The sequence below is a fragment of the Rhincodon typus genome, chromosome 29 (genome assembly GCF_021869965.1).
Source record: "Rhincodon typus isolate 14 chromosome 29, sRhiTyp1.1, whole genome shotgun sequence".
Classification (NCBI taxonomy): Eukaryota; Metazoa; Chordata; class Chondrichthyes; order Orectolobiformes; family Rhincodontidae; genus Rhincodon; species Rhincodon typus.
In genome coordinates this window covers 23,917,284-23,945,159 of record NC_063360.1, presented here as the reverse complement: position 1 = coordinate 23,945,159, position 27,876 = coordinate 23,917,284, and the positions used below count along the sequence as shown (strand labels likewise).

Here is a 27,876-nt window from a genome sequence, read left to right as displayed (position 1 = left end):
CTGCAGACTGACTGTTTATCTGGATGCACAACTGGCTTTTAAAGATGACATGGGCACAAGGGATGCCGGTGAATTCAGCGGTATCTGCTGAGTGGCGTGTTGTTCTGGGAATGTCATGTCCAACTCTGACCCCATCCAGGCAAATATCATAGGGTCGGGGTAGGTAGTTAACGAGATGCATTTGGTAAGATGGATGAGAAATCTCACTAGTGTAGAGATGAAAATCCCTCTGTAAAACTCCATGCAAGTCAGACTTAGCTGGACACAGTCAGATTCAGCCTTATAAGAACAATTATGTGTGTTTGCATAAGTGTGTGCATATAAGAGTGCACGTAAAATGGTTAGTGGCATGTACAGGTGCGTGTGTATGAGTATTTTCAAGTGTGTGCATGTGTGTGTGAAAGTGAGTGCACAACACAGACTTATCAAAGTACTTTACAAAAGAATTACATACTTCTAAGTGTTGAATGGCAGCTTCTCAGTAGATCTGAGTTGCTGCTTGAATTAATGTTACTTTGCACTGAATGTGTCACAATGAGGATGACTTTGACTTTGCAAGATACTGTAAAATGTGCAGCAGCTCAATGGCAGCCCATTTTACATCTCTTCCTCTTTTAATTTTGTTTGGAATCACTGTAAGTTAAAAATGGAAAAAAAAGTGTGAAATTGGTTTCAAATTCTCGAGCACCCTTTCTTCACTATCTCACAGAGTAAAAATTATCTTCAGTAGATTGGACTCTTTGTAATGTTGAGTCTGAATTATCCTGAAGTGATACCAAGGGCTAATCAACTCTCAAATAATTTCCTGCATTTCAGGAAGTAAAACTAAACACTGAAATGATGATTGTCAGACCTGAGTATTAAGAAACACCTGGCTGAATGGCAGAAAGGAACATCTCGTGGAATAATCACGTGCCAGTATCAGGATCGGCCAGATTTTCCTTCCATTTAAGTTAATGGAAGTTAAATCCCGGAGCCGCTGATAGGGCCAGGCAAATTCCCTGCCAGATTTTACTTGTTGCACTGCCAATGACATTTAACAAAAAAACCCCAATGACTTTGAGAACAGACTATATTCTATAAAACAGCAAATACTACTAAGAGTTTCAAACCTATAATTCAATCTGGCTGTTCATCTGATCCTGTTAAATTATTTCCATTTGCTTTTATGCTTTATGACAATTCTTCCTTAACCGCCACAGTTCAATATGTTATTCAACACAAGATTTGACACACATTCTTCTAGAGATACATGTAACACAAAGGAGGCAAATCATAATTTCTGGCAGGAAGATTGACTGGTTGCTGCATGGCATAGCATTATAAGCATGTGTTGAATGCATTCACAATATCAATATGCAAAACAGGAACAAATCTTTAGACTCATCTACCCCACGCCTCTATCTTACGAAACTTCTATTGTCACTCTATTGTCCAGTTTTTTGGTTCCATATTCGGCACCTAATCTGATTGCCAGTGAAGTCGCATTATTTACTCCAGTTGGTCAGTGGAGTATGTATGAAATGTGATGTAGGATACGAGCTTCAAAGAAGGAGGTCTTCGCAGTAAGTCACAGCAAAACGCTACCGTGAAACTCCTATTATTGTTCTGGCTCAAGTGTGGGCTCAGTTTGAGTGCCAAACTGAGCAATGCCTGCCCACTGGAAACCTGAGCAGTGCACAAAGAAACATAAATGCTCATAAATATTTGAATCAGACATAATTCAGGAGTGTAAACATGGCTTTATCCATATTCATAAACTGAAGCAACAGTTGATTCATTCTATAGTTTTGGGGCAAATAGCTTGGATTCACAGCAGAATATAGTTTTTTAATCAGAGATGTTATCAGACACCTCTGCAGCAGGTGAGACTTGAACCTGGACCTCCTGACCCAGAGTTGGGGATATTTCCACCATACCACAAGACTTCTCCAGATTCTCAGCAGCAAAACATAACAGTTGATTCAAAGCAGCTGTGATCTCATCATCTCCTCTAACCAGTACATCCCACATCTTTTATACTTGGAGTGGAGGTAAGTGCCATCTGGAAGTAACCCAGGCTTAGTAGGAGCTTTGAACATTTCCAGTTATCCACTTGGGGTGAACAAAGTCAGAAATCACACAACACCAGGTTATAGTCCACCAATGGCTTCACCTGACGAAGGTACAATGCTCCGCAAGTTTGTGATTTCAAATAAACCTGTTGGACTGTAACCTGGTGCTGTGTGACTTCTGTCTTTGTCCACCCCAGTCCAACGCTGGCACCTCCACAACATCATTTCGGGTCACTACCACAGCATCACATCCTACTGGGAAGTGGAAAATCATCTAATCACCCAGGATAAACACCGGCCTAAACTTTACTACCATTCTGACATTAAACATCTTGTGAATTTTCATAATGTCGTGCGATAAGTGGAGGATGTGTTGGCATGTACTTTCTAAAGTTCATATAAAACAAAGTTTATTCTGGTGTGAACTCAGCATGAGTGAGGCTGCCCGAGAAACAAAGCACAATAACTATAGGGGTCCTTAAGTTGCAAACAGGGGGAGGCTATACATCTGCTTCACTTTAAATTAGCATTATATCATCCATGTTGAGTGACATAATATTGAATTCAAGTATTTCCATGGCATTTTACACATGTAGGGCTGGATTTTGGCTGGCTCAAGTTGGCTAATTACCTGACTTACCAGACCCACGTTGGTTAAAAAGTACCCTGAATCATGCAGTTTCTACTTGGGGAGTGCAGGTATAGGATAAAATCACTCCCACTAACCCCAGAGCAAAGTTTAGCTACCACGGGAATGGGCAGGTACCAAGGTGGGCTGTTTAGAAGGCCCACCTCAGATCTCCTTGATTTTGTCTTGGTTGTTGTGCAAGCTTTTAGGTCCTCTAGCCTACACTCCTCACACCCCATTAGCCAGACCCATCTTACCTTGACACCACTATATGCACCAGGCCATCTCAATCCCAGTTCATTCAATCCATCTCCTACCCACTTCCCCACCCCCTTCACCCCCACCCTCTTTTAAACTCCATGCCAACTTAGGTCCACACCACAATAACCCCACATGTTTTCCATGGCCCTTGACGCATCCTCCATGGCCCGTCATACCCTCCATGACATCTGCATAGTCACTCAACCTGTATCCATTCATGGGTAGACCTCAGGAGCTAAGCAAACATGATAAAATCAAACAAGAGAGAGGTGAGCCTGTGGAATTCCCTGTCACAGAAAGCAGTGAGGCTAAAGTGTTGATTTTTTTTTCAAGAAGGAGTTAGATACCGTTCTTATGATTAAAGGGATATAAGGGTATGGGGAGAAAGCAGGAACAGGATACTGAGTTGGATGATTAGCCATGATCATACTGAATGGTGGAGCAGACTCAAAGGCCGAATGGCCTATTTCTGCACCTATTTTCTACATTTTGACATCTTTAAATCTCTTCAAGTGTTAACATCTTCTAAGAACAAACCACCTTTTAATCAGCCTACAACAAAGACCCTGTGACACTATGAAGCTGTAAATTCAGAAACCCCTGCTCAGACAGTTCTAGAATTTGAAACTCAGCCAAGCATATCATCACCAAACAATGATAACCCTTTTGAAACTGCGCAACTAAACGCTGCCATTTATCTAGCTTATGCCTGTCACACATAGTGGTCCGGCAGAGAATTATTTCAGATGGCTGAAGTCTTATTTTCACTCAGATCTTACATGTCCTTCTACTCCGTCATTCTGTGACTCATGCACTCTGGGTTAAGGTCATTGCAACAACCAAGACAGGATCAACTGGAACTCCGCACGAAGATCAAATGGCCGAGCTGAGTTTGGATTTCCCTCATGTGGGAATTGTGTCCCACCTCTACCATAAAGTCTCCACCATTCCCCGACCACCAAAAATTGGATTTGTCAGAAATGGGACCACAGTCCTCCGAACTCTGCAAAATTCATTTCCACAGTTCCTTCATGTCTCATAAGTCCATATAAAGTCATTATCTTACTTTTGAAAACTTCACCTTTAGCTTTTTTCTCTCTTCTATATACATTTGTAACCTTGCTCTTGCTCCCAGACTTTCATAGAATGACTTCATATGCTTCATTTTTAAAAGTAACTGCAAGAGGCCAGCTTCCTCTTTCCTGCCACTCCTTTAACACTCAGTAATCCTAGATCCCATTGGAGTATGGGTCTGACCAAGATTTTAGTACATTTTCCCATATTTGGGGGAAGTATTTTGACCGTTTCTATTGCAGCCCTGGAAAGAATACAAGAAAAAATAATTATTGATCTCATCTCACATTAACCTCTAGAATCTCCTTAACCTCCAAGTATACCATCCTCTAGGCTATTCCTCCTCCATACGATTAAGTTTCATCACACAATTTCATGCTCTGAATCATTGGCCCTGATATTTGCAGGGAAGGAGAAAGTGGATGCAGTTGTGAATGAGAAATCCAAAACTTTTGGGAGGACACGGATTTTGACAAATTTATTGGCAGGACGTTGTGCTTCTATTTAATTCTGCTTCAAGCTTGGCAGGGCCCAGATAGCTAGCAATGCAAGGTGCAATCTGTAAGAAGATTGCAGATGGTACAATAGGAAATTGTTCTGGCTCCTTTAATGGAAGTAACTCCTTCTGGAATAGAAATCCACAACCTAAGCCAGCCAGATTTCACAGAAATTCCCCTGTTTGCCTTATTTAATGGGACATGGTGGGAGGTAAAATAACCAATTGTGGTGGAGAGGTGGAAGTTGATGGACGTATGCTTGAAAGCAGAGAGGAATGTTTTAAAAGTATGTGCCCTGTGGGATCCAGGTTCTTGTCTCCATTTAGCTGTTGAGTTTCCCAGGTCCACGGGCAACCAGACCAAAAGCACAGCAGGAAACAGATTTAAATGTTATGTTGGACTTAACTGTCTAATCTCTCAAGAATGAGATACAAACATGCCACACAAACTGCCACAAGAAACAAGGATGTAGGTACGTGAGAGGCACCAGATGAGGTTGATTATGTGATTTTAAGTTTTTAACCCCTACAACTCTCTCTTGTCCACTTTATAAAACTGGTTTTGTCTTGGGTGCTCAAAATAATGCGACTGCATGTTATCCCTCCTTTCCTAAGTAAAAGGCTTTTAAAATGCAATTTTTGTATTCACGTATCTAATAAACCTGCTGTTTGCAATTTCTCAAAGTACATTGCAGAGAAAGAAATTCTCCTGGTGACCTCAACATTCACTCTTCAACCAACACCAGCAAAAACAGCTTATCTCAGTGCTGTTTGCTGAACGTCACTGTGTGTAAAATGATGGATGACTAGCTAAATTTAAAAAACAGATGCACTTGAAACTAATTTCTTGCACTGAAATACTTAGAGTTGTTTCTTAGAACTATGAATACACCCTTTATAAATCTAATTCTTACTTCATATCGCTTTGACTTATTTCATTGTCACTCACTAGAAAACAAAAGGAATAATTTTAATATGATAAATACAATAATACAATACTCACTGTCCACTGGAGTAGTACCAGAACATCGGAGGGTGGCAAATGTCATTCCCTTGTTCAAGAAAGGGAATAGGGATAATCCTGGAAATTATAGACCGGTCAGTCTTACTTCTGTGGTGGGCAAATTATTGGAGAAGATTCTGAGAGATAGTAATTATGATTATTTGGAAAAGCACCATTTGATTAGAAATAGTCAGCGTGGCTTTGTGAGGGGCAGGTCATGCCTCACAAGCCTTATTGAATTCTTTGAGGATGTGACAAAACACATCGATGAAGGTGGAGCAGTGGATGTGGTGTATATGGATTTTAGCAAGGGATTTGATAAGGTTCCAAATGGTAGGCTCATTCAGAAAGTAAGGAGGCATGGGATTCAGGGAAATTTAGCCGTCTGGATACAAAACTGGATGTCCAATAGAAGACAGAGAGTGTTAGTAGATGGAAAGTATTCAGCCTGGAGCTCAGTGACCAGTGGTGTTCTGCAGGGATCTGTTCTGGGACGTCTGCTCTTTGTGATCTTTATAAATGACTTGGATGAGAAAGTGGAAGGGTGGGTTAGTAAGTTTGCCAATGACACAGAGATTGATGGAGTTGTGGACAGTGTGGAGGGCTGTTGTAGGATGCAACAGGACATTGACAGTATGCAGAGCTGGGCAAAGAAGTGGCAGATGGAATTTAACCCAGAAAAGTGTGAAGTGATTCATTTTGGAAGGTCGAATTTGAATGCAGAATGCAGGGTTAATGGCAGGTTTCTCGGCAGTGTGGAGGAACAGAGGGACCTTGGGGTCCATGTCCGTAGATCCCTCAAAGTTGATACCCAAGTTGATAGGGTTGTAAAGAAGTCAAATGATGCATTGGCTTTCATTGGCAGGGGAATTGAGTTTAAGAGCTGTGAGGTTATGCTGCAGCTCTATAAAACTCTGGTTAGACCACACTTGGAATATTGAGTTCAGTTCTGGTCACCTCATTATAGGAAACATGTGGAAGATTTAGAGAGGGTGCAGAGGAGATTTACCAGAATGCTGCCTGGACTGGAGGGCAGAAGGATGGAGTATCTGTGAGGAAAGGTTGAAGGAATAAGGACTTTTCTCATTGGAGCAAAGAAGGATGAGAGGTGACTTGATAGAGGTGTACAAGATGATGAGAGGCATAGATAGAGTGGAGAGTCAGAGACTTTTTCCTAGGGTGGAAATTATTATTACGATGGGGCATAATTTTGAGGTGACTGGAGAAAGGTATAGGGGAGATGCCAGAGGTAGGTTCTTCACACAGAGAGTGGTGGGCGTGTGGAATGCGCTGCCAGCGGTGGTAGTGGAGTCAGATACTTTAGAGACTTTTAAGCGACTCTTGGATAGGCACATGGAGGATAGTAAAATGTAGGGTATGCAGGGTAGATTGATCTTTGTAGGATAATAGGTCAGCACAACATCATGGGCTGAAGGGCCTGTACTGTGCTGTACTGTTCTATGTTCTATGTTCTATAACTTTAATAACACTCCAATTGTAGCCTAAATACGATCCACTTGCCATTCATATGGAAATTTAAGGAACGTGTACAATTGAGAGTGCTGTTCGAAAGTTTGGACAGAATTTTAACTGACTGACCTACTGGCATTGATGAGGAAACCTAATTTTAGGCTTTTCTGATTTTTTTTTTTACCTCAACTGTGGCATTGGATCCTACTTCTGGGTTTTCTGACTAATCTTAGTAGATAGCCTTGATCACAACCTGAAACTGAATCTTCAAGCCTTAAACCCTGGCAGGAGTCAGAATGGCCTCCATGTTACAATCATCAGGATCGTAACAGTGGTAATGTTGGAGCTGTAATGTGGGACAGCTACTCCCTCCTTCTGCCAACACCCCCTCTCCCAAAATTATCACCACACCCCAATTCTCTGTGGCATCTCCACTGTTGGGACCAGAATCAATACTGTTCCCAGTGGACTAGAGGAAGAGGCCATTTACTGAAGTAAGGCTGACTTGGCTGGAAGCGCTTGAGGAATTGTACAGCAAGAGGATGCTCATGGATACAAAGTGAAAAGGAGACATCAACCCCATCAGGACCAAGACGGTGAGTGACAAATGTCTTCATCAGTCTTCACACATTAAATGTGCCTCAGACCAATGTAACTTGCTGCTGTAACCAATATTTTCTCACCAAGCATCTCCTTCATCACCAGTTTGCATCCATCACATACCCATCCCTCACAGTGACCCTCCACATTTGCTGATCCTCCATCATCTCATCACCATCTATTTCTGACAGCCATAACGCTGCTTTCTCTTCTTGCAGGACAAGAGAGAGCGCAGGAACCCTGGGAGAGGCAGAGAAATGTGGTGGAAGCTCTCGAGTTGACTGCTGTGGAGGACAACACATTAAAACTTTATGGAGTGACAGAGAGCACAACTATTGGACATGGAGAGATTGGCATCTCCCAGATACCTGATGGCACAGTTAAATATCACCCAGTTACACGGAACCTACATCACTAATACTGCAGTGGTGTGACCTGTACAAAGATGAGTTTGTACCCTTTCCCCTTGGCAGTTCTAATTCCATGTCTTTCACAGGTTCTTAAAGATTAATGCAGGAGATGATGTAGGATGAGATCCAGGTGCCCTCAGAGGAGGTTGCACACTCTGAGGAAACACTTGCGCACAGTTCATCCCACCTTCCAGTATTTCGGATGCACAGAAAACAATGTAAGCTGTAAGGCAAGTAGATGTCGCTTGGTGAACTGCACATGGCATTTGTGCAGGAGCAGGTTTTGGAGATGGGGGAGGCAGTAGAGAGTTCACACTGGAGGGTATAAGACCCTCCAAACTCTGCACAACTGGATGCATATGCTGAGTCTTGAGACTCGTCAATCAAAAGGACCAACCTGGAGCAGCAACTGAGATTGTGTGAGGCTCTGTCAACATTTCCAGGGGACTGTGCTTAATCGGAGAGAGACTGGACTCCATTCTGAGTGCCATGATGTCTTAGGTCTTTACACTGATGGTCCACCTGCAAGGAAAGAGTGGTCACATGGATGGAGCAACTGAGTATGTATGAACCTTCACCTATTTACCAAAATCCTTAGTTCATCAGTTTCAGTAGTTTGGAGGAAAGCCTCATCTTGGCTATGTAGCACTCTCCAGCTCTTGTCTAGCAGGGCTGTGAAAGTGGGCCATGAAAATGAAGGTGGGCACATGGAGTTGAGGGTACTGCTCAAAAACCTCCCACATCTTCCAGCTTGCCTCCCACTCAGCAAGAGCCACCATATTTTGGGACAGTTGTCCCAGTGACCAAGTCTGTACAAGTACAAGTGGGCAGTCTTTGGCGGGGGCCCACAGAATTCAATATGCAGAGAGCAATGACCACTCAGTCAGAGCAAGGGAACAAGCAGCCTGCCCTTAGCTGTACTGAAGCCACAGAAGTCAAAGCAAGTAGAACTAATAGAATGAAGAAAAGAAAAAAAACTAGGTTTTACTAGAGGAGTGTATATTATAGTGTCAAAATTAATGATTTATTTATACCAGCAACTTTATTTCAAATCTCCATTACACAGTCATTTCCATTGTCTGTTATTTGGGCAGGAATGTTGAGATAAATGTAATTATAAGAACAGAAACTGAGCTGTGAGTGTCAGTGAGATGGATGGGTTACTGACTGTGGGAATGGCTTGTGCTGTAGCAAGTGGGTTCAGCATTGATGAGCCATGTGATTGCACAGCCTCAGACTGGTTGAATCCTAGCAGCACAAGGCCATCTTGTGTATCTCTAAGAGCTAGGTGTGCTGCTGTCAGCAACTAGCCACATCCAGCTCCTCTTCCAGTATTTCCTCCTCTTCTGCAGATAAAGAATGTTTATCAGCTTCCTCTCCTCCAACTCCAATCCTCCCAGCTGTGCGATGATGTACAAGGTGCAGCAGACCATTGTTATTTATAGATACATACTGGTGCATACTGAAGGGGGCCTAAGCTCCTGAATTGCATCAACCCAGTGGTTGTTGTGCTCATGTGGTTTCAGTTATGCCTTTCTTGTACATTGGTGTCATTAGCCATATACACAGAGGGTCTCCTTAGAAACCAAGCAATCATCCACTGAGTCTCTTTGGGGCTTTGAAGTTCTTTGGGAGACTTGACTGGTTTAAAGTGAAAGCATCATGGCAGCTTCCTGCTATCTGGCTCATACATCATTTCCAGTGGTTACATACCAGCTGCACATTAATGGAAAGGAATCTTTTCCTTTGGAAAATTCTGCTGGTTAACCTTCTGGCATCTTGGTTGCCACTTGGGTGTAAACAGTGAGTTGCTGGAGTCTGGAAATCTAGCCAGCGCAGCAATCTGAAAGCCCTTGCATTGTAAATGGCCTCATCACTTGCAAGGTGAACCTAAGTGGTAGATCATGGTATTAGGACAGCTCCGAGGCAGAGCTGTGTGCCAGTGGATTGTCAAATCCTCAAGATGTCATCAGCAGATCCTTGGAGGCAAAGAAATTCAGGGCTCTCGTTACCTTAACCACCTTAACTGTCGATGTATTCGTAGCTGGACCAAGAAATCTTCCAAAAAGTGACAGAGGTCAGCACTGACCTGCCAAGAAAGTCTGAGCTGCCTAAAGCACCACTATTCATACATAGCAAGATAGCTGTTCCTCTGTTAGTAAATCTTACATGGGTGGTATCACTTCTTAGGAGCTGAAGCTGTGTGATTATCCCTTCTGCCTGGTGGAGCCATGTGGCTGAGAAATAAAACACCGTTTGCTGCTCCTGCTGATGTTACTTCCACTCCTGTTGGTGTTACTGCTGCAGCTGATGGTGTTTGCAAATACTGCCTCTCTTTCTCTTAATCAGACCTCTGAGGTAGAGTAGTAGAAGTGCAGATAAAAGTTGAAGGGTAACAGAAGTGACCGCCACACTCTCAGATTTAGCTCTAAGAGCAAAATCCTTTCCTTTAGGCAAAGAAACAGTTGTCCTGGTCCAGGATTTTAAGGCTTCCAAGCCTGTCAACTTTACAAGCCTGTCAGCAATTAGCACTGCGCTCGCTTCTTATTGACCCAGTGGTTTCAGACAACCCAGGAAATTCATGCTTTGATGGCTAAAGCCAAAATGGAAGATCAAGTCTTCAATAAATTGCTTTTTGGCAAAGTTAAATTGCAAACCCACCTATCCCTTGCATGATTCAATACTCAGACTTGTTAAATTTGGAAGACTGCAGGTTTATTTTGGATGCACTGTTCCCTCTTGTAATCCTATTCCTCCATGGTTCACAACAAAAATTAAATTTAACCAAATTGGAAGTGTGGCCAATTATATAGGTCTTAGTTCAATATGAAGAACAAGTCAGCCAGGTTTATTTCGTCAGTAGCAAATAACTGGTTTGTTACCAAAAAACAAACTTACTCAAACAAAAATTATTAACAAATGATAACGAAAAGCAAACACACACAAGTCTAAGGATAGACAAACAAAAACTCTGTGGTGTTAATTGTAAAGTGCTTTTGCCAAATACTAGTTAAACTCATGAAAAAGGATAAATCATGGATTATCCTAAACAGTGTTCTGATTCTGAATTTATTCTGTTCACACAAACTGACAGCACTGAAACAGCTCTAGCGGGCTGAATTCTCTTTGCTGAAGGCAAAGGGGTCAATGCCAGAAATCTTCTCCAAGAATCCTGCATGAATAGTAAAAGTGACCTCTGATGGATTTCCAGCTCACACACTTTGCTGAGAGGAGTTGCAAAGAAAGAGAGCAAGTGAAAAATGTGCCGTTGCTCTTCAAGCTGGTCAAATTCTCTCATTCTGAGTTCAAACATGCAAACATTCAATCCCCTTGCTGAGCCATATAATCTCTCTTTGAAAGTTCTCTATAACTTATGACTATACAAGCTCCCTGTTTCTTGCAAACATAACATTGTTGTTGTTAAACCTTAGCAAAGATTTTCTCTTAGCAAAGTATCGTTTGTTTAAAAGTTCAAAATATATTTATGCAAGTCCTCATAATCCTTTAAAAATTGACATTTGGATCACACCTTTTCTTGACACCTTCATTGTCCCCTGCATGTAGGCTTCCTTGCAGGTTCAAACTTGCCCCTTAGTTTCAACTGATCATTTTTGCATTTCCCAATTCCTGCATCACCACAGATCATTTCTGAGCAGGCAAGCAATTATTATGCCAGAATTCACCAAAGGCTCTTGCTATCATCAGATATTGTGAATGGCGCAAATCGAGCATGTCCTCAACATTCACTCTGACTCTTAGGGGAATGGAACCTCACTAAACATTGGAATCTGCTTAGGTTGAACTCCCATACACTCGCTGCATAAATACGAGTATGTGGCACGCCATAAAGTCAATGAAATTCAGAGATAGCTGTGTCAATCAATGAATCTCAGGGAAATGAAAGGCAATCATTTTCAGCAATGTTTTGTAACCTTGGGGAAAAGTCCACTGCAAATCTGCAAAACAATTATCCTCTAATTGGCCTCATGACTGCTAAAGAGGAATGAGCTTATAACTGACTTTGAGACATGTCTAGTTAAGCATGCTGAGTCCAGAGAATTTGAAAATGTACATCTCCACTTTAATAACAGAATGTGCATTACATGGTATTCTGCTCCTGCCCTATGGTAATGAAACAGAGAAGTCTCCAATGACAATTAATGAATCGGCCTGGTCTTTCTGAACATTTTTGACCTGTGTGCATTATGAAAGGCTGACTGATGGCAAGCAATACAAAATGAGAAGCATTTTTTATTGTTCCATCCAATCAAGCACTTTTTAAAAAAAAATCTTCTAGCAATAAACCATAATTGCACATAAAGGAGAGAGATTTTGGTCAATGCAAATGGTTAAAGATAAAGTGAATACATCTAACTTAGCAACCATTTAAATGAATAATTGGAATATTAAGGTAGACATTCTCACATATCCCATCTGACTTCAGTGTAACTGATTGTTTTGTGAAGTATGTAAAGAGTTGCTCATGCAATTTTTCCCATTTTATACCACCTCCCAAGATGAAAATCTATCACTTGGATTTGAGTTTCATTTATTTTGGGGTAGAATTTATGGATTAGCGCCCCCAGTTCAAAGCTTCCCACTATAGACACAAATATCAGGAAGGCTGCCATCAAGGTCAGCACAGCCCACAGAAATTTTCTTAATCTAATGGCCAAAAAATTGTGTTGGGCAAACTGAGCTCAGCAGCAGAAGTCTCTAAATATGTTCCCCTTGTATGAGGCTCTGAGCAAACACTGCCAGTCCATCAAATCTACCCCATTGTCACATAGCTCTATCTGAAAGTTGTATTTGGCAAGACTTGGACTTTCAAAGTGAACTGAAATATTATGTATGAGTAAAAACAAAGTTGCTGGAAAAGCTCAGCAGGTCTGACAGCATCTGTGAAGGGAAAAACAAGAGTTAACGTTTCGGGTCCGGTGACCCTTTCTTAGAATTGATGGTAGCTGGGAAAACGTCAGTTTATATGCAGAAAAAAGGGAGATGGATGGAGTAGGGAGTAAACGATAGGATAGACCCTAATGAGAAAGAAGAGCAGTTGAACAGACAAAGGAGTTGATATCGATCAGGCTGGGAGGGTGAATAGTTGTTAATGGGGACTATTAGTGACTAACAACAGGCAGTGTGTGATGGCAGACTATGGGATAACGAGGCCTGGTGTGGGGTAGGGGGCTGGGACATAGGAGAGTTTAGGGCCTAAAATTATTGAACTTAATATTGAGTTCAGAGGGCTGCAGGATCCCCAAGTGAAAAATGAGGTGTTGTTCTTCCAGCTTGCATTGACTTTCACTGGAATACTACAGCAAACCAGAGATAGAGATGTTGACCAGGGAACAGGATGGTGCATTAAAATGGCAGGCAACAGGTAGTTCAGGGTCTTTTTTGCGAGCAGAACGTAGATGTATAACCATAGAAGTAAAACTGACGTTTTCCCAGCCACCATCAGTTCTGAGGAAGGGTCACTGGACCCGAAATGTTAACTCTTTTTTTTTCACAGATGCTGCCAGACCTGCTGAGTTTTTCCAGCAACTTTGTTTTTGTTCTTAATTTACGGCATCCGCAGTCCTTTCCATTTTTATTACATATGAGTGTCTGTTTGGAGCCCATCACCCTTAAGATGTCAACTTGTGCTACAGATGTACAACAACTTCATGGAACTGAAAGGCAGCCATTTTTGATGATGTTTTGTAACCTTGGGGAGGGTGGTGTCCACTGGCAGTCTGAAAAACAGTTATCCTGTAATTGACCTCATGAAGTGAACTAGCTTACAACTGACATTGGCAAATGCTAGTTACCGCATGTTAAAGAATTTAAGGATGTGCATTTCCATCCTAATTGGAGAACTATATGTTGTGCATTACATGGCTTCACACTGTATTCCTGACCTAATGAAACAGGCTGTCCTCCAATGCTTCATGAGTAACAGAGCAAGAGGTCCATAGTAAGGAGCAGAAATTTTATCTGGCTGTGTGGGAAAGAATTATATTAGCTAATCCTGAAACAAAAAAAAATCCAAGAGTGTGGTGAGTACATTGTGCTGTGCTAATTCAACTTTGGCAGGCTTTGTGAATGCAGAACCCTAGTTAGGAAGGCGCTGGGCAGGAAGGAGACTGCAGATGACGTATTTTGTGTTACCAAAGCTAGAGATTGTTGGAAGATTTATGGTTTTGTTCATTTACTGAAATTGAGTGGGTGTTAAGTTAAAATCTGAAAGGGGGACTCACATTTTGAAACATAAATTGAACGTGCCAATCCATCCATATTCATCCTTGTAAACTTGACTCAAAAGAAAAATATACAGTTGAGACTAGTTTTCAGTGCACATTTTCACCTTAACAATTTCTTTTCATTAATAACTCATTACCACCTTCTCAAAGGCTGTAACTACTGGCTTAGCCAGTGATGCCATGAACCTCACGTGAATTTTAAAATAAATGTAAAAAACTGGACAGATTGCAAAGAATTCTGCTCTTCATCTACTTTTAATATATGCTTTCTTCAAAATAATGAAAATATAGGTTCATTGAATCTTTCTATACATATGATATTAAGATGAAAATATAGCAGTAAATAAGGCAGTAGAAATGGTTCCCCACGAACCAGAGGGTTGGAAGTTACAATCTGTAGGCTGCCGGTTGGGATGAAATTGCACCAATTCTTGTCTGGATTGGTAATAACCTAAACCAAGATCTTAGAAGGATGAGAAAAATGATCCCCCTAGTTTTGCTATGAATGTACTTGTTAGCTGAATATGGGATCAGTATTAAAAAAAAATCTCCTCCCTTTCCAAATACTAAAAAACTCTGGTGGAGAGATGAAGGGGAAAAAACAACCAAAAATAATGTCAACAGATTGGACTGATGCCACAGTAAGAATTATCCTTCTAAATTCTTATATCTCACTCTAATGCAATGTGATTTGAGTTCCACATGCTCATTTTTGTGAGCTGTAACTTATTCATGCTTCATTGCCACTGTCTTGCAATGGTGAAATAACCTATCTCTGATTCCCAACCACATTGCCCAGGCAGATAAGTAAATAAGCTGAAATCATTGTTATAATTATAGTAGCACATTAATGGCTACTGCTAGCTCTATTCCACTCACTACTATCATGCATGAAGATCACCTGATTAGAATTAGCTCTTAGCTGTTTCAGCAAATGCCAAGCTTTTGTTTCTTGTTATTTATGTTCCAGTACCTAGTAACACAAATAGGGTGGGAGGGAGCTCATAGGTAGCATACATGATGACATTAATTAATTCAGATGAATTGTCCAATTAATAAATTGGCCTTAATGGATTTTAAGCAACTTGAAAAAGTTACATAAATGAGTTAAAATTGTTCTTCTTTCCCCTTGCTGGAGTCAGCTTCAATTCTTTAAATCCTAACTTTCACATTTCTCTCAACCCCAGTTAAAGGGTTTGTTTGTGTTGGCAAATTCCCCTTGTAAATTGGGACAGGATAGAGTTCTAATTGAACGCTCTATAATCCCAGCTGAATATAATACTCCACAAGTCAGATTCTAGAAAAGCCTGACTTGATGGATCATATGTTTCATTTTTGCAGTTGATTATTGTGCAGTATAGTCATTGAAACATCTCATAAGAAGCTGCAGATATTCCTTAACAACAGAACATCAATTTATTACACAAAGAGAAAAAAGTCAAACAAGTGATAAATGACGGAAAGGTTTTAACACAAACCGCAGAACAAAGTTTCAACCTATTTCCCAACACTAACCTTTTACACATACTCAATCCCAGATAAATATCACTCCTGTCTACTCTTTCATTTCTTACTTTACTTTCTCTTTCTAGTTTCTTTTCCTTGGACTACAGTGATAGCTTTATGATTCCTTTTAGAGTCTGTTGGCAGAACCCTTTCATAATTCTGATGGGCCAACCTCTCCTCAGTTCGCACAGCTGGAATGTTTCTGTACAGTCACAAACTGGATACTTCACATGCTAAAACACACCTACCAGGCTGACTGGCTCACTTGAGCTGAAAATTTGCTTCCCTTGCTCGGAGGAAACTGTTCTTCCTTTTGAACCAAACTCCTAATTCTTCTGAACTGAAGTCAAAAGCTAAACTAATGACCTCTGGTCTGTTGTAAACTCAGCAGCACAAATATTTTATCCAGTACCACAGGTGTCCTGACAAGTACTTGACTAAAGTCACATGCTTTCTCAGAAATTACATATTTAAATCACTTCCAGCAAGACTTTCTGACCTTTCGAAACAAAACCTTCACAGGATTGACAAAAATCCATATACTATAAAATACAAATTCCAAATGATAATATATGTATAATACATGCTTTTATTAGAACTCACTTCCTCTTAATTGATATGATAATGAAGCCTTAAAAAGAATCAAGGGTTTTGTCTATAAAATGTATATGAGCAGCATGTGGGGAGGGAAGGGAGTGCAGGTTTGTTGAAGGTTTCCCTTCACTCACTCTGACATACCACTGCCAGACAGTGAGTTCAGTCAGCGCCAGGGTGAGCCTTGCTGATCTGTGTGGACGTTCGCCTCAATGAACTAATGAGAAATGTGTGGAGCTGGAGAGTAGTAAGGGCGTGGAATGCCCTGCCTGCAAAAATAGTAGACTCGCCCACTTTAAGGGCATTTAAATGGTCATTGGATAAACATATGGATGATAATGGAATAGTTTAGGTTAGATGGGCTTCAGATTGGTTTCACAGGTCGGCGCAACATCGAGGGCCGAAGGGCCTGTACTGCGCTGTAATGTTCTATGTTCTATGTTCTATGGAGGAACACAGCAGGCCAGGCAGCATCAGAGGAGCAGGAAAGTTGATGTTTTGAGTCAGGACCCTTCATCAGAAGAAATCCTAATGAGAAATGGAGCTAGTTGTTGCAACAATACATGTCCAGGTTTACATGTGTGCAATTTTTATTATGTTTTGAAACCAGTGCTATGTAAGCAGATTTTGTGGTTGGCAACAGCCTCAGGCAATGCAGGACCAAGTTTTGATTCAATTCTAAAACATGGATTGGCAGTTAGACACTTCTGTGCTTCATGCAATTGTTATAATCTTATTAATTTGGTGCAAGTTCATTATAGAGGCTCACAACGTGAGATATAAAATGTCTAAGGTGGTATCGGGGTGTATCACTTTTTTTAACTCCAAAGTGATGGGTGACCTTCTAAAAAATATTCTGTTCATATCAAACTGCTGGTTCTGCTAATAACACACTTGGGTAGTGAAATTGTAAATGAGAACATTAACTTCATTATCAGAAATAAGTACAGCAAAATGAATTCAAATGGTTCATTCCACAAGGCCATGGAATCATTTACAGCACCGAAGGAGACATTCGGCTGCTTTCTCTAGAGCAATCCATCAGCTCCATTTCCCGGTCTATCCCTCTAGTCCCACAGGCTTATTTCCATCAAGTTTTGATCCAGTTTCCTCTTGAAATCATTGATCATCTCTGACCCCAGACATTCAAATGCAGTGAGTTCCATATCATTACTACTCACTGCATAAAAAAGTTCTCCTTCAAAGCCCATGCATCTCTTTCCAAAACTTTATATCTGTATCCCCTGGACCTCATATCATACATAAAGGAACACAGGTTTTCACTGTCTACCCTATGTAAATCAGTCATACTCTTATACATCTCAGTCAAATCTCCACAGTCTCCTTGGGTGAAACGAGAACAATCTTAGCTATGCCAACCTACTCTTTAACAAAAACTTCCAATCCCTTGAGCCATGCTGGTAAATCTATTGTGCATCCTCTCAAGGATACTCACTTCTTTCCTAAGTGTGGTGGCCAGGACTGGATGCAGCATTCTAGTTGTGACCTCCCAAACTTTATAAAGTTCAGCATAATTTTGCTACTTTTCTAATCAATATCTCTATATATAAAGGCCAAGATTATTTGTAACCAGCTATGAATTTTCTCAATATGTCCTGTCACCTTCAAAGATACTGACTCTCCATATGCTTTCTGGCAAGATGCATCATGTTACTCTTCTCCCTATTAAATTTATTTGTCTCTTGCCTGCCCATTCTCCTAGCCAACTCGCTTTGTTTCAGTTGATTAATATCATCCCCACTATTTCCAACTCCTTCAAGTTAGGTATCATTAGCATCTTGTGAAATGTTCCTTTTTCCTTGAATACATAAGTATATGCAACAAAAGAAAAGCAGAGGTCCTGGCAAAACACGTTGGGGAACACCACAATCTACCATGCTCCTATTTGTTTACCACGATTCACTGTTTTCTGTCATTCAGTCAATTTTTTTAACCTATTCTGACACTGACCCTCATTGCATGAACCATAATTTTTTTTAACCTATCAATCTTTTTACTTGTCATTGGTTTATTGTTTTGGCCACTTCTCAACTCATTCATCAACTAAAGTAAAATCTCTTCTCATGCAAGAGCTTTGCTGTATGCTCTGAAACCTCATTCAGTTTCACACAAGAACAACATGAGGCAACTTTATTGAAACATGCAAGATTCTTAAAGGACTTGACTGGATAGTTTCAGAAAAGTTGTTTCCCCTTGTGGGAGAGTCTACAGTAAGAGGGCATAATCTCAGAATAAGGAATCACACATCTAAGGCAGAGATAAGGATAAATTTCTTCTCTCAAAGGGTAGTGAATCTGTGGAATTCTTTAGCACACAAGACTGTTGAAGCTTGATTATGTATATTCTAGGCTAAGATAGATAGATTTTTAATCAGGAAGAGAATCAAAGGTTATGAGGAAAAGACAGGAAAGTGAAATTGAGAATAATCAATGGCAGAGCAGGTTCGATTGGTTAAATGACCTAGTTCTGCTCCTAAACCATATGGCCTTACAGTGGGCAGAATTTAAGGCTCCCCACGGGAACAGACTTTGATACAGGGTTGCGTGGGAGTGTTGTGGGTGGTGCTTTGGAGTCGAGTGGCATTTAATCAAGAGGGAAGGAGCAGGATGGACAGCTGGTCACATTCCCAGTTTCCAAGATTAGGTCCAGGTGGAAGAGTCTAGGTCTATACCCTAGTGAGTTTGCCTGCAGCCTGGGTGGAGTAGGGTCTCTCCTTCTTAGACAGCTTCTGTCTAATGGAGGGCTGCTATCCTCAGCAAAAACCATCCCATCTTTTAAAGCAACCACCCATCCCAGCTCACTTAGAGCACAGCGAGATCTTCACTGACCTGGATTCCAAGAGCTTCAGTGACATGTCTTCTCTTGGATCTCCTGCAGTACAACCATTCCTGGTGGCACTGCTGGGACTGAGGTGCTGTCAACCTCTGATTTGCCCCCAATACTCAGAGGTAGGATCTGTCAGTATTAGAAATGCATGTCCCTGCAAGGCTAAACCTGCTCAGTTCCACAATTGATTCAGAATAGCTAATGCTCATTGGGCATAACAAGCTGGGTTCTTCCCTGGTAGTTGGTTCATGGAAAGGGAGAGAGTCCAGAGGGGAAAGGTGGAAACTGGTGTTTGTGCTAAATAACATATCCCTTATAAAGCTCTTAAAGTCTTTTGCTGCCTAATTCAAATTTAGACACTGGTCTGTTAAACAGGATCTTCAACTTGAAGGCCCTGAAAATCTGTTGGCAGGCAGCAAACTGCCTGATTTCAATTTAAATCTAATTGGCCCTCCTGGAAATAGCCACAGTGAGGTTTCCACAGGCTGTCCAGCTAAGATCATCATCACTGCTATTGATTGCAGTCCAATATGTACATGTGTCAGTATTTCTATTCCTTGATTTGAGCTATTTGTCTGGAAGAGCACTGTAAATTGAAAATTAACCATTTCACCACTAAAATATTCAGAGCTAAATTAACAAGTTTAATACCTCCTGCCAGAAGAACTGGAGCTGCTTTAGCTCAATTCTGTAGGAATTATTTCTGGTTTGAGGACATGAATGAGTGTATTCCCTTTAGAACAATTTTCTTTCTAATGAGACTTATGTAAATTCCCACTGAATATGTGCAGGAGGAAGGATATGAACAATCAACCTTCCTTCCCACTGACTGTTGCTATGGAGAAAAATATCCCATGATGTTCTTTGATAACAGTGCATGGTTATCCTTGATGCCAGTTGAATTGAAAATATTGCTGTCACAAACAATTCCATTCTATTAATAAAGGGATCGATTTAAATAGGGGAAAAGATAGTGGCATCATTAGATATAGGGTCTGTAAGCAACAAGAGTAATAATTTAAAATACAAACTGACCTACAGCAGAGCAGTGTAGATGCATTGTCCCATCCCAAGGGTGGAGGCTTAAAGCTTGATTGTTAACTCAATCAGACACTGGTTATTAGGTTTTGCTGGACATCCTGAGCAATTTCATTCCGATATTGCATTGACTACAGGGCACATACTTCTGTCAATGAAATTTATTACAGACAATGTCCCTTTTCCCCATTCTGTGGTCATTCCCCCCCTTCCCCCTAAAATGAAGCTAGTGTATTCTTATATGTGGACATACATCACAGTGTCGGGGCAATGAAAAGAACCCTGGTCATTTGAGAAGGGTTTGAGATTTATTACAACCTACTGGTTAGAAATGAGTAGGCAGGCAGCAATTTATTCTGACAGCTCAAACCTGAATGTGAGTTGACAGGGTCAACCAGCACCATCAACTGAATGAATCTACCTGCTACAAGTGGGAAGCTAACGGTGCTATAGTGGCGAACCAAGCTGTGTAGAAATTAAGTGTTGTAAATGCTGTGCTGCTGTCTCCCACATTTTCCTGAGATAAGCTTGGTTTTCTTTCAGGTTAGATGCGGCAGAGAATCTGCCGAACGGGAGTGAGAATGCTGGAAGGAGGGAGAGTTCAGATCAGCAGAGGATCTGCCGAGATATCTGGAACCTTCGAGCTTCTCTCGAACTTTACATATCATCAGACCAGAGCAGCAATGATAAGGACTCGGTGCGAAGTGATGCAGAGAGCGTGTGCTCAGCAGGTGGCCTGCCCAGTACCTTATCCCAGGACACGGCTGATGAAGCGGATGATCTTGAAGAGGTCACTGTCCGCAAGCGGCCGAAACAGGACAGTGTGGAGTCCGAGCGAGGCAGCGACAGTGAGACCAGCACCAGGAAGTTGCTGCAGATGGACAGTGGTTACGCCTCTATAGAGGCTCCCAGCAGAGTACTGGAAGACAGAATCCTGAAGGCGGACAGTGAAAACGGGACGCAGGACAAAACTGCATCAGAGAAGAGAAGGTTTTTCACAAGTTCTGGCCGCAAAGGGACTGTCTTTGAAAGCTATGACTTGAGTGAAGAGATAGAGGAAGAAGGAGCAGTTGGGGGTGAACCAGGAAGTCCTATTGACTGGTCACCCTATGGCCAAATGTTTGTCACTAGAGACTATTTGCACAGACGGGATTACAGTATTGATGAGAAATCCGATGCCTTATTCAATGAATTTCTCCGGCATGACCCTCAATTTGATGATTCCCCACTGAAGTCGAAGCACCGGTCTCGGATCCATCTCCGCAAGCAATGGCAAAGGACCAAGCAATACAGTGACCCAGGAATCCGCTATCCGCCTGCACTGGAACGCCACCGTACCCCTCTCCGGAGAGGGGACAGTGTGAATTATCCACTTGATCATCGATACCAGAGCACCTTACCACGCATTATCAGCGCCACTGATGAAGAGCCAAGTGATAGCGGCCCGGAACCCATCAAATCACCCACGTCTAAACACTCAGAGGCGGAATCCTCAAGCCAAGAAACGACCGGTGTTGCCCCTGAAGAAAGAATCCAAATCATTGAGGAAGAAACAGCTGAACAAGGAAATGCCATTGACCAAACCGAACAACCAGACCAAACAGACTTCCCGCAGTCTCTAGGCCAAATCAGTGGCTTCACAGAGACAAATAGACCCACGGAGTTTGCGTATGGACCTCAAACGATAGGGGCCGATCCCATAGACAAATTAACGACTAGCATTGAAGACAGGCTGTATACGAATCTCAAGAAATCAAAGGAGAGTATTGATTGTGTAGTAGTAACTGTCACACATGCCTCACCAGACCACAGCCCTGTCTAACCTATTTTTTGTGGAAGAAGTGATTCTCAATTTGATTTTGTAAAATTCTGTCATTGATGCTAGTCTTAGACACTCCAGAGAAACACACAAAGAATGTTTGCTGCTATAATACACGACATGCTTCATTTTGTTTTCCATTAAAGAATGATTAAATGTCCTTGGAGCTTTAATCCCTAGTATGTATACATGTTTTATTGGAAGAATAGCTTGCTTTTTTTAAGAATAAAAGAATAGTATTGGTGACCTGGGGAAAGTTTTAGAGTCAGCTTGTTTAGCTGTTATTTTGTTTCTGTATTTCCAAAATACCCTTTAGTGTTTTTAATATTGAAGAGAGAAAAAACAAAATCAATCCTAGATGAATAGCATTGTACACCAAAAGCTTCATGTTCTGAGAGTTGGCTGTATTGCTGAGTCTGCATGCATACTTTTTATTCTTAAGAATATCATTAAAAATTCCTTACAATTACAATTCTACACCATAACATTATCATCAGTGCAAGTAACTTAGATTTTTTGAAGCCTTTTTGAATTTTTATAAAATATAATTTTGTCCCCTAGACTTTCAATTTCTGTGAAGTTAAGTTGTAATCATCGTTTTTGTGTCATGGTTTGTGAATTAGCAAGCTCATTCCTAAAAGCATTAAACAATATGTGCACATTTCCTCAAATGTAGAAATGTCTGTTGTAGTTTCATTGTTAAACACAAACAGTGCTATTTTGTATTTAAATATGGGCTAGGCGCAATAAATGGACATTTTTTTCTTTATTTTAATTTAATTCTTTCAGATATCTTATTTCCAAAGGCTTATACTAGATTGGTTCACCACCAATCTCTTTGCACTGAAAATTCAGACATGGTGGTTAATACATATGCCAGTAACTAGGTATCTATGTTATGTCTTTATGCCATTCACAGGTTTGACTAATTATATAAAATAGTTTTATAAAATATGTATGTGGTCTTATGAGTCACAAAGAAATTCTTACAAAGACATTTTTCCTGTTTCTATTTTTTTGTTTAACTTAATTGTAAAAACAGCCCTGAATAAACATTTCATTGGGTTTCTTCTGCTTATATGTTAAAATAAAATTCTTTTCTCATTCAAAATTTTTTGTGTGACTTGATTGTAACTTGTGTTGCTGCCAGATGAAGCATGGAGTTGTGGGGGACTTGGAGGTTGGGGGTGGAAGTGTGGAGCCAAGACCTAATATATACAGGAGAAATAACGACATCAATTCTGCTAATGAACCTGCACCCATAAGAAACACTCTCATATGAGTCATTTTATTATTTTATGACACACAGCACCAGATGACACATCAGATGAGAAGGATATCGTATGAAAGGAGCTTCTGTTATTCTTTTTCTCTCACTCTCTCTCTTTCTGTCTCCCTCTCTCCATGACACTTTTGAAGACCCATAACTGAAAGTATTCTCCCAACCAGTTTTGTGCAAATTTTGTCTGAGAATTATCAACAAAGTTTGCAACCTCAGTAATTTTTCTGACTGCCTAGTGTAATATTGTTTGTCATTTCAAAAAGTGTGTCAGAAGCTTTATCCTGGTTCGGCTGGATTTCTCTGATTAAACATTCCTATCACTGTAGATTTTGTCACAATGCAGAATATTTAGCAGAGATTTGTGACGAGGCCTTTCATTTATTTATCACCAAAGTGAAAATTTCCCTCTTTCTTGGAATGTGCACACATCTGCAATTGCCATGTGGTTTTTATCAATGCTACACTACTCCATGTCTCAACTATGATCCCGTATTCCATGTAAAAACTGTTGAGCTACTCTCCTACTATTGTCCTTCAAAAATAACTACTTTGTTCTAAATTGAAGAACCTAGTGGCTGATCAATTAGTGATCACTCAGAAACAAAGACTTACATCATAAAATTCAGTCTGGCATATGCCGAGTAAGATTGATTGGTATTGGAATCTGATAGCATCATTATATATCACTACTTATACTGTCTTTTGTGACAAATGACTATCATTTAAATATGCTACTGTCATTTTGTTTCTAATACTTCACATGACTACGTCTTTATTTGGTTTAATTTATATCCATGTATAATTCATTAGACAATGCCATTATTCATTTTAAATAAATAGTGTAATATCTTTGTTAACAGAGCAAAGAATATCATAGGAACATGTTTCATGGTCATCAGTAAATGTAGCCAATGGTCTTTTCTAAACTCATGTTCTGTTTTCAATCGTTAATACTTAGATTTGTAAACACAATATCTGTGTAATCAGTTATTAGGCATCAGCCACTGAAGACCAAACAGCGGCTTGAAAACAATAAATATTGTGCAAATTCCAGTTGATTATTCACACTCCTACTTCTTGTGTTCTCATATCTCCATTGAATTCTTTGCTTCAGGAGACAGAAAGGACTGTAGATGCTGGAAGTTAGAGTCAAAAAATATGGAGCTGAGAAAGCACAGCAGGTCAGACAGCATCTGGAGAGCAGGAAAGTCAATGTTTCAGGTTGAGATAGGATATGGCTTGCATTTCAGGACTGAAGAAGTGTTCTGACCCGAAATGTTGACTTTCCTGCTCCTCAGATGCTGTCTGACCTGCTGTGCTTTTCCAGCTCCACATCTTTTGATTCTTTGCTTCAGGTGTGTGAAAGCAGAAATGTAGTATTTTCAGAATGATTAAGATTAAAAAAAGATACAAGGTCCATTCATGATTGTGCATGATGGAAGATTTGAAAGCCAATTTTCATTATCATTGGGGGAACAGAAAGTTCTGCATTAATATGAATAGTCACTGTTTTGTGTATGTAAAGTAGATGCAGCAATATCAAGTTTAGAAATATAGAGGCCTATATACAAAAGTCAGGCAATCTCCAGATGGCATTAACAGTCTTAAAACCAACTGTCCTCCAAGGGTTCTTGAGGCTGGTCAAAAATAGCCTAAAACTTGGGAAGTATTTAGTATTTCAGAATGTAGGGAAAGAAGGGCTAGAGTCCAACATGCAAAACTCTAATTTTACATTTATGACGTCTTGAGAGTAAAATATTTTTTGTTAGGAAGTGAATTATTATCTTTGATACACCCCCATGTATGTAGTTATTTTTATTTCATCTGCGGTTCACAGTATTGTTGGTTGAGACCAGATGGTCAATTTGCATATCAATGTATCCATCAATAGGAGCCGCAATCATTGAAACGCCTTGTAGTGAATGTGATAGCAGGGTATTATTCTGTTTGGAGAAAACTCGAGAGAAGACTAAAAAAAAACTATTTGGTTTATGCACTATCACCTGAATACTCATATAAATCTTCAACATAACCACCATTTTACTTACAAACCATTTTGTTATAAAATAACTTTGTCTTTATAACAAATATTTATAAAATCATTAAATGGTAACATATTTTGAGACATTCTGACTACATTAGAAGGTATTATTTACTGCAAGCATTTCCTTCTTAATTGGACATTTTATTTACATCAGTATTTGGAGTCTTTTAAGAATGGAGATCCATTAACATTATGACATACATTCAAATGCAATAACTTTAAAATTATTATGGTTGTGAATAAAACAAAGAACTGAAGATCTGAAACAAGAACCAAAATTTCTGGAGAAACTCAGCAGGTCCAGCAACACTTCGACTCAAAACGTTAACTCTGCTTTCTGTCCACAGATGCCAGACCTGCTGAATTTCTCCAGAATTTTGTTTTTTGTTACTGATGTGATATATTTAACAAACGTTTATAAAATGGATTTCTTCTTTTTGGAGGGATGCCTGTTTTACATATTAGAGTAATATTCAACAATAACAATGATTCCAATTGTATTTTGCTGAGAAAATACTAACAGTTACCTGATTCTCTTCTTTTTCTCTCAGGTCCCTGAGTTTAAGCTGACTTTTTAAGGAAATGAATGGAAATTGTTCTGAAGGCCTGCACATTGAAACATGTGCGTTTTTTCAGTTTTCAAATACAGCCTTCTCAATCTGAATGGTTACAGTCTGAGCAAGAGAAGGGGAAGCAAAAGGTTAAAGGCATAAACCAGGAGGAGAACCTGGTCTAATCTGCTCATAAGTGGCTTCGTGCTGTACATTTCAACAGTCCAGCTCACTGGGATTTCAGGTTTCGGGAGAAAACTGTTCGATTCGGGGATTGCAGTTCCCAAACTGTTGGAAGTCCTTCATCTCCCTTCAATAAAAAATGGAATTTGACTCATTCAGTCGCTGTAAACCAGTAGCCTTGTTCATTAACTTTGGGCAGTTGTTGTACAATGATTGTGACATTTGTAACTTGGATTTGTGACTGCTGCTGCTGCTGTTCTGTGGTCACCATGTAACAAATTAAGCAAGTGCTTGATCATGTAACATTGTGTTGTCTGCCATATTGTTTCAGGTTAGATGGTATTGTCAGAAATTGAGCCTTTCTGCGAACATTATCATTTCATTGACAGTCATATGACGCATGAGCAAAGGTGACACTGTTATTGAGCTGAACTGTCATGAACAACATCTTGAACATATGGGTGACAAGTTGAAATTGATGTAGCTGTGGTCGGCAGAAATTCCTTGTTTGACAAGGTCAGTTCCAGGCCGAAGCAATTCTTTTTTAGTCAGGAATTATTGTGTTTCTGGACTTGTTCCAAATTGATGCTACTCTTTCAATTAGGAACATTGCAGTCTGTCTGTTCATGTCCTTCCCTTTTGTCACCAATTCATATATCCCTTTCTGACTGTGTTGTTCAGGTACACGCATGCCATAAGTTGAAGAGTGGTAAGAAATCCACTGTTTTTAATCTTGAAAATCAATAAACGCTGTTTTAATTCTACATGTTATTTGGCTATATTTTAACCTTCTTCTGAGTTCTTGGTCTGAAGGCAGATCTTTAGCATTTATTCATCAAACCACAGCAAAGTGCTTTGCACTTGTAGCATAGAATCTCTACAGTGTGGAAGCAGATCATTTGGCCCATTCAGTCCACACCAACCCTCCAAAGAGCATCTCACCTAGATCCACCCTATATTTCCCATCGCTAATCCACCTTACCTGCACATCTTTGGACTATGGGGGAAATCTGGAGCACCCAGAGGAAACCCACGGAGACATGGGGAGAATGTGCATAACACTATACAGTTGCCCAAGGGCAGAACTGAACCTGGGACCCTGGCACTTTGCGGCAGCAGTGCTAACTGCTCAGACACCTTGCTGCCCTAATTCTAACTGCAAGACAGATCATCCCAATAAGAGAAAAAATGTTACAAACTCCTTTTAAAAACACAAGCTCCTAAAATGGTACAGTGTTCATTTCAGCTGGAGCACATATACTGACATAAAACAGTAAATGACAATTTTTGATATTGCAATGAATCCTGAATCCATCTATTGCACTGACAATTGAAACTGAAAATTGTAGATTTCAGCAATCCACACTTGTTAATGCCACTGTTCAGTCAAAATATGTCACTAACAATGTAAACTGTTTATTTATCTGGAGGGAATTTAAATTCACAAGTAAAAACTGAAATTTCAACTTTGAGCTTTTGGCAAACTGTGTCTAGATTACTGCATTCAGTTCTGGGTACCAAGTTTCCAGAAAGATACCACAAATTCTGATATGTGCTAGAAAGGATCGAGTGCATATTCACCAGAATGATTCAAGGGCTTAAATACTAAAATTAGAAGAAGTTGTATAAACCTAGCTTCTTTTTGACATTAGAAGATTTTGGCAGGAGTTAGAGTTGACAGAAGGAATTATCTAATTGAGATATTTATAAAACTGAGGGATTTGAATAGAGAAACATATTTCCACAATTTGTACAATGTAGAACAAGATGG

General features: G+C 40.2%; 1 protein-coding gene across 6 annotated transcripts in view; it reads left to right on the top strand.

The window, feature by feature from the left end:
- Positions 1-23,035, top strand: part of cbarpb (CACN subunit beta associated regulatory protein b) — a 193,963-nt gene extending 170,928 nt beyond the window's left edge. For all 6 annotated transcript variants that reach the window (XM_048614165.1, XM_048614164.1, XM_048614162.1 and 3 more), the window contains one exon: positions 20,770-23,035. In XM_048614165.1, coding sequence (XP_048470122.1) covers positions 20,770-22,048 — 1,279 coding nt within the window. In that variant the 3' untranslated portion in view covers positions 22,049-23,035. The remainder of the gene's footprint in view (positions 1-20,769) is intronic.
- The last annotated feature ends 4,841 nt before the right edge of the window (positions 23,036-27,876 follow it).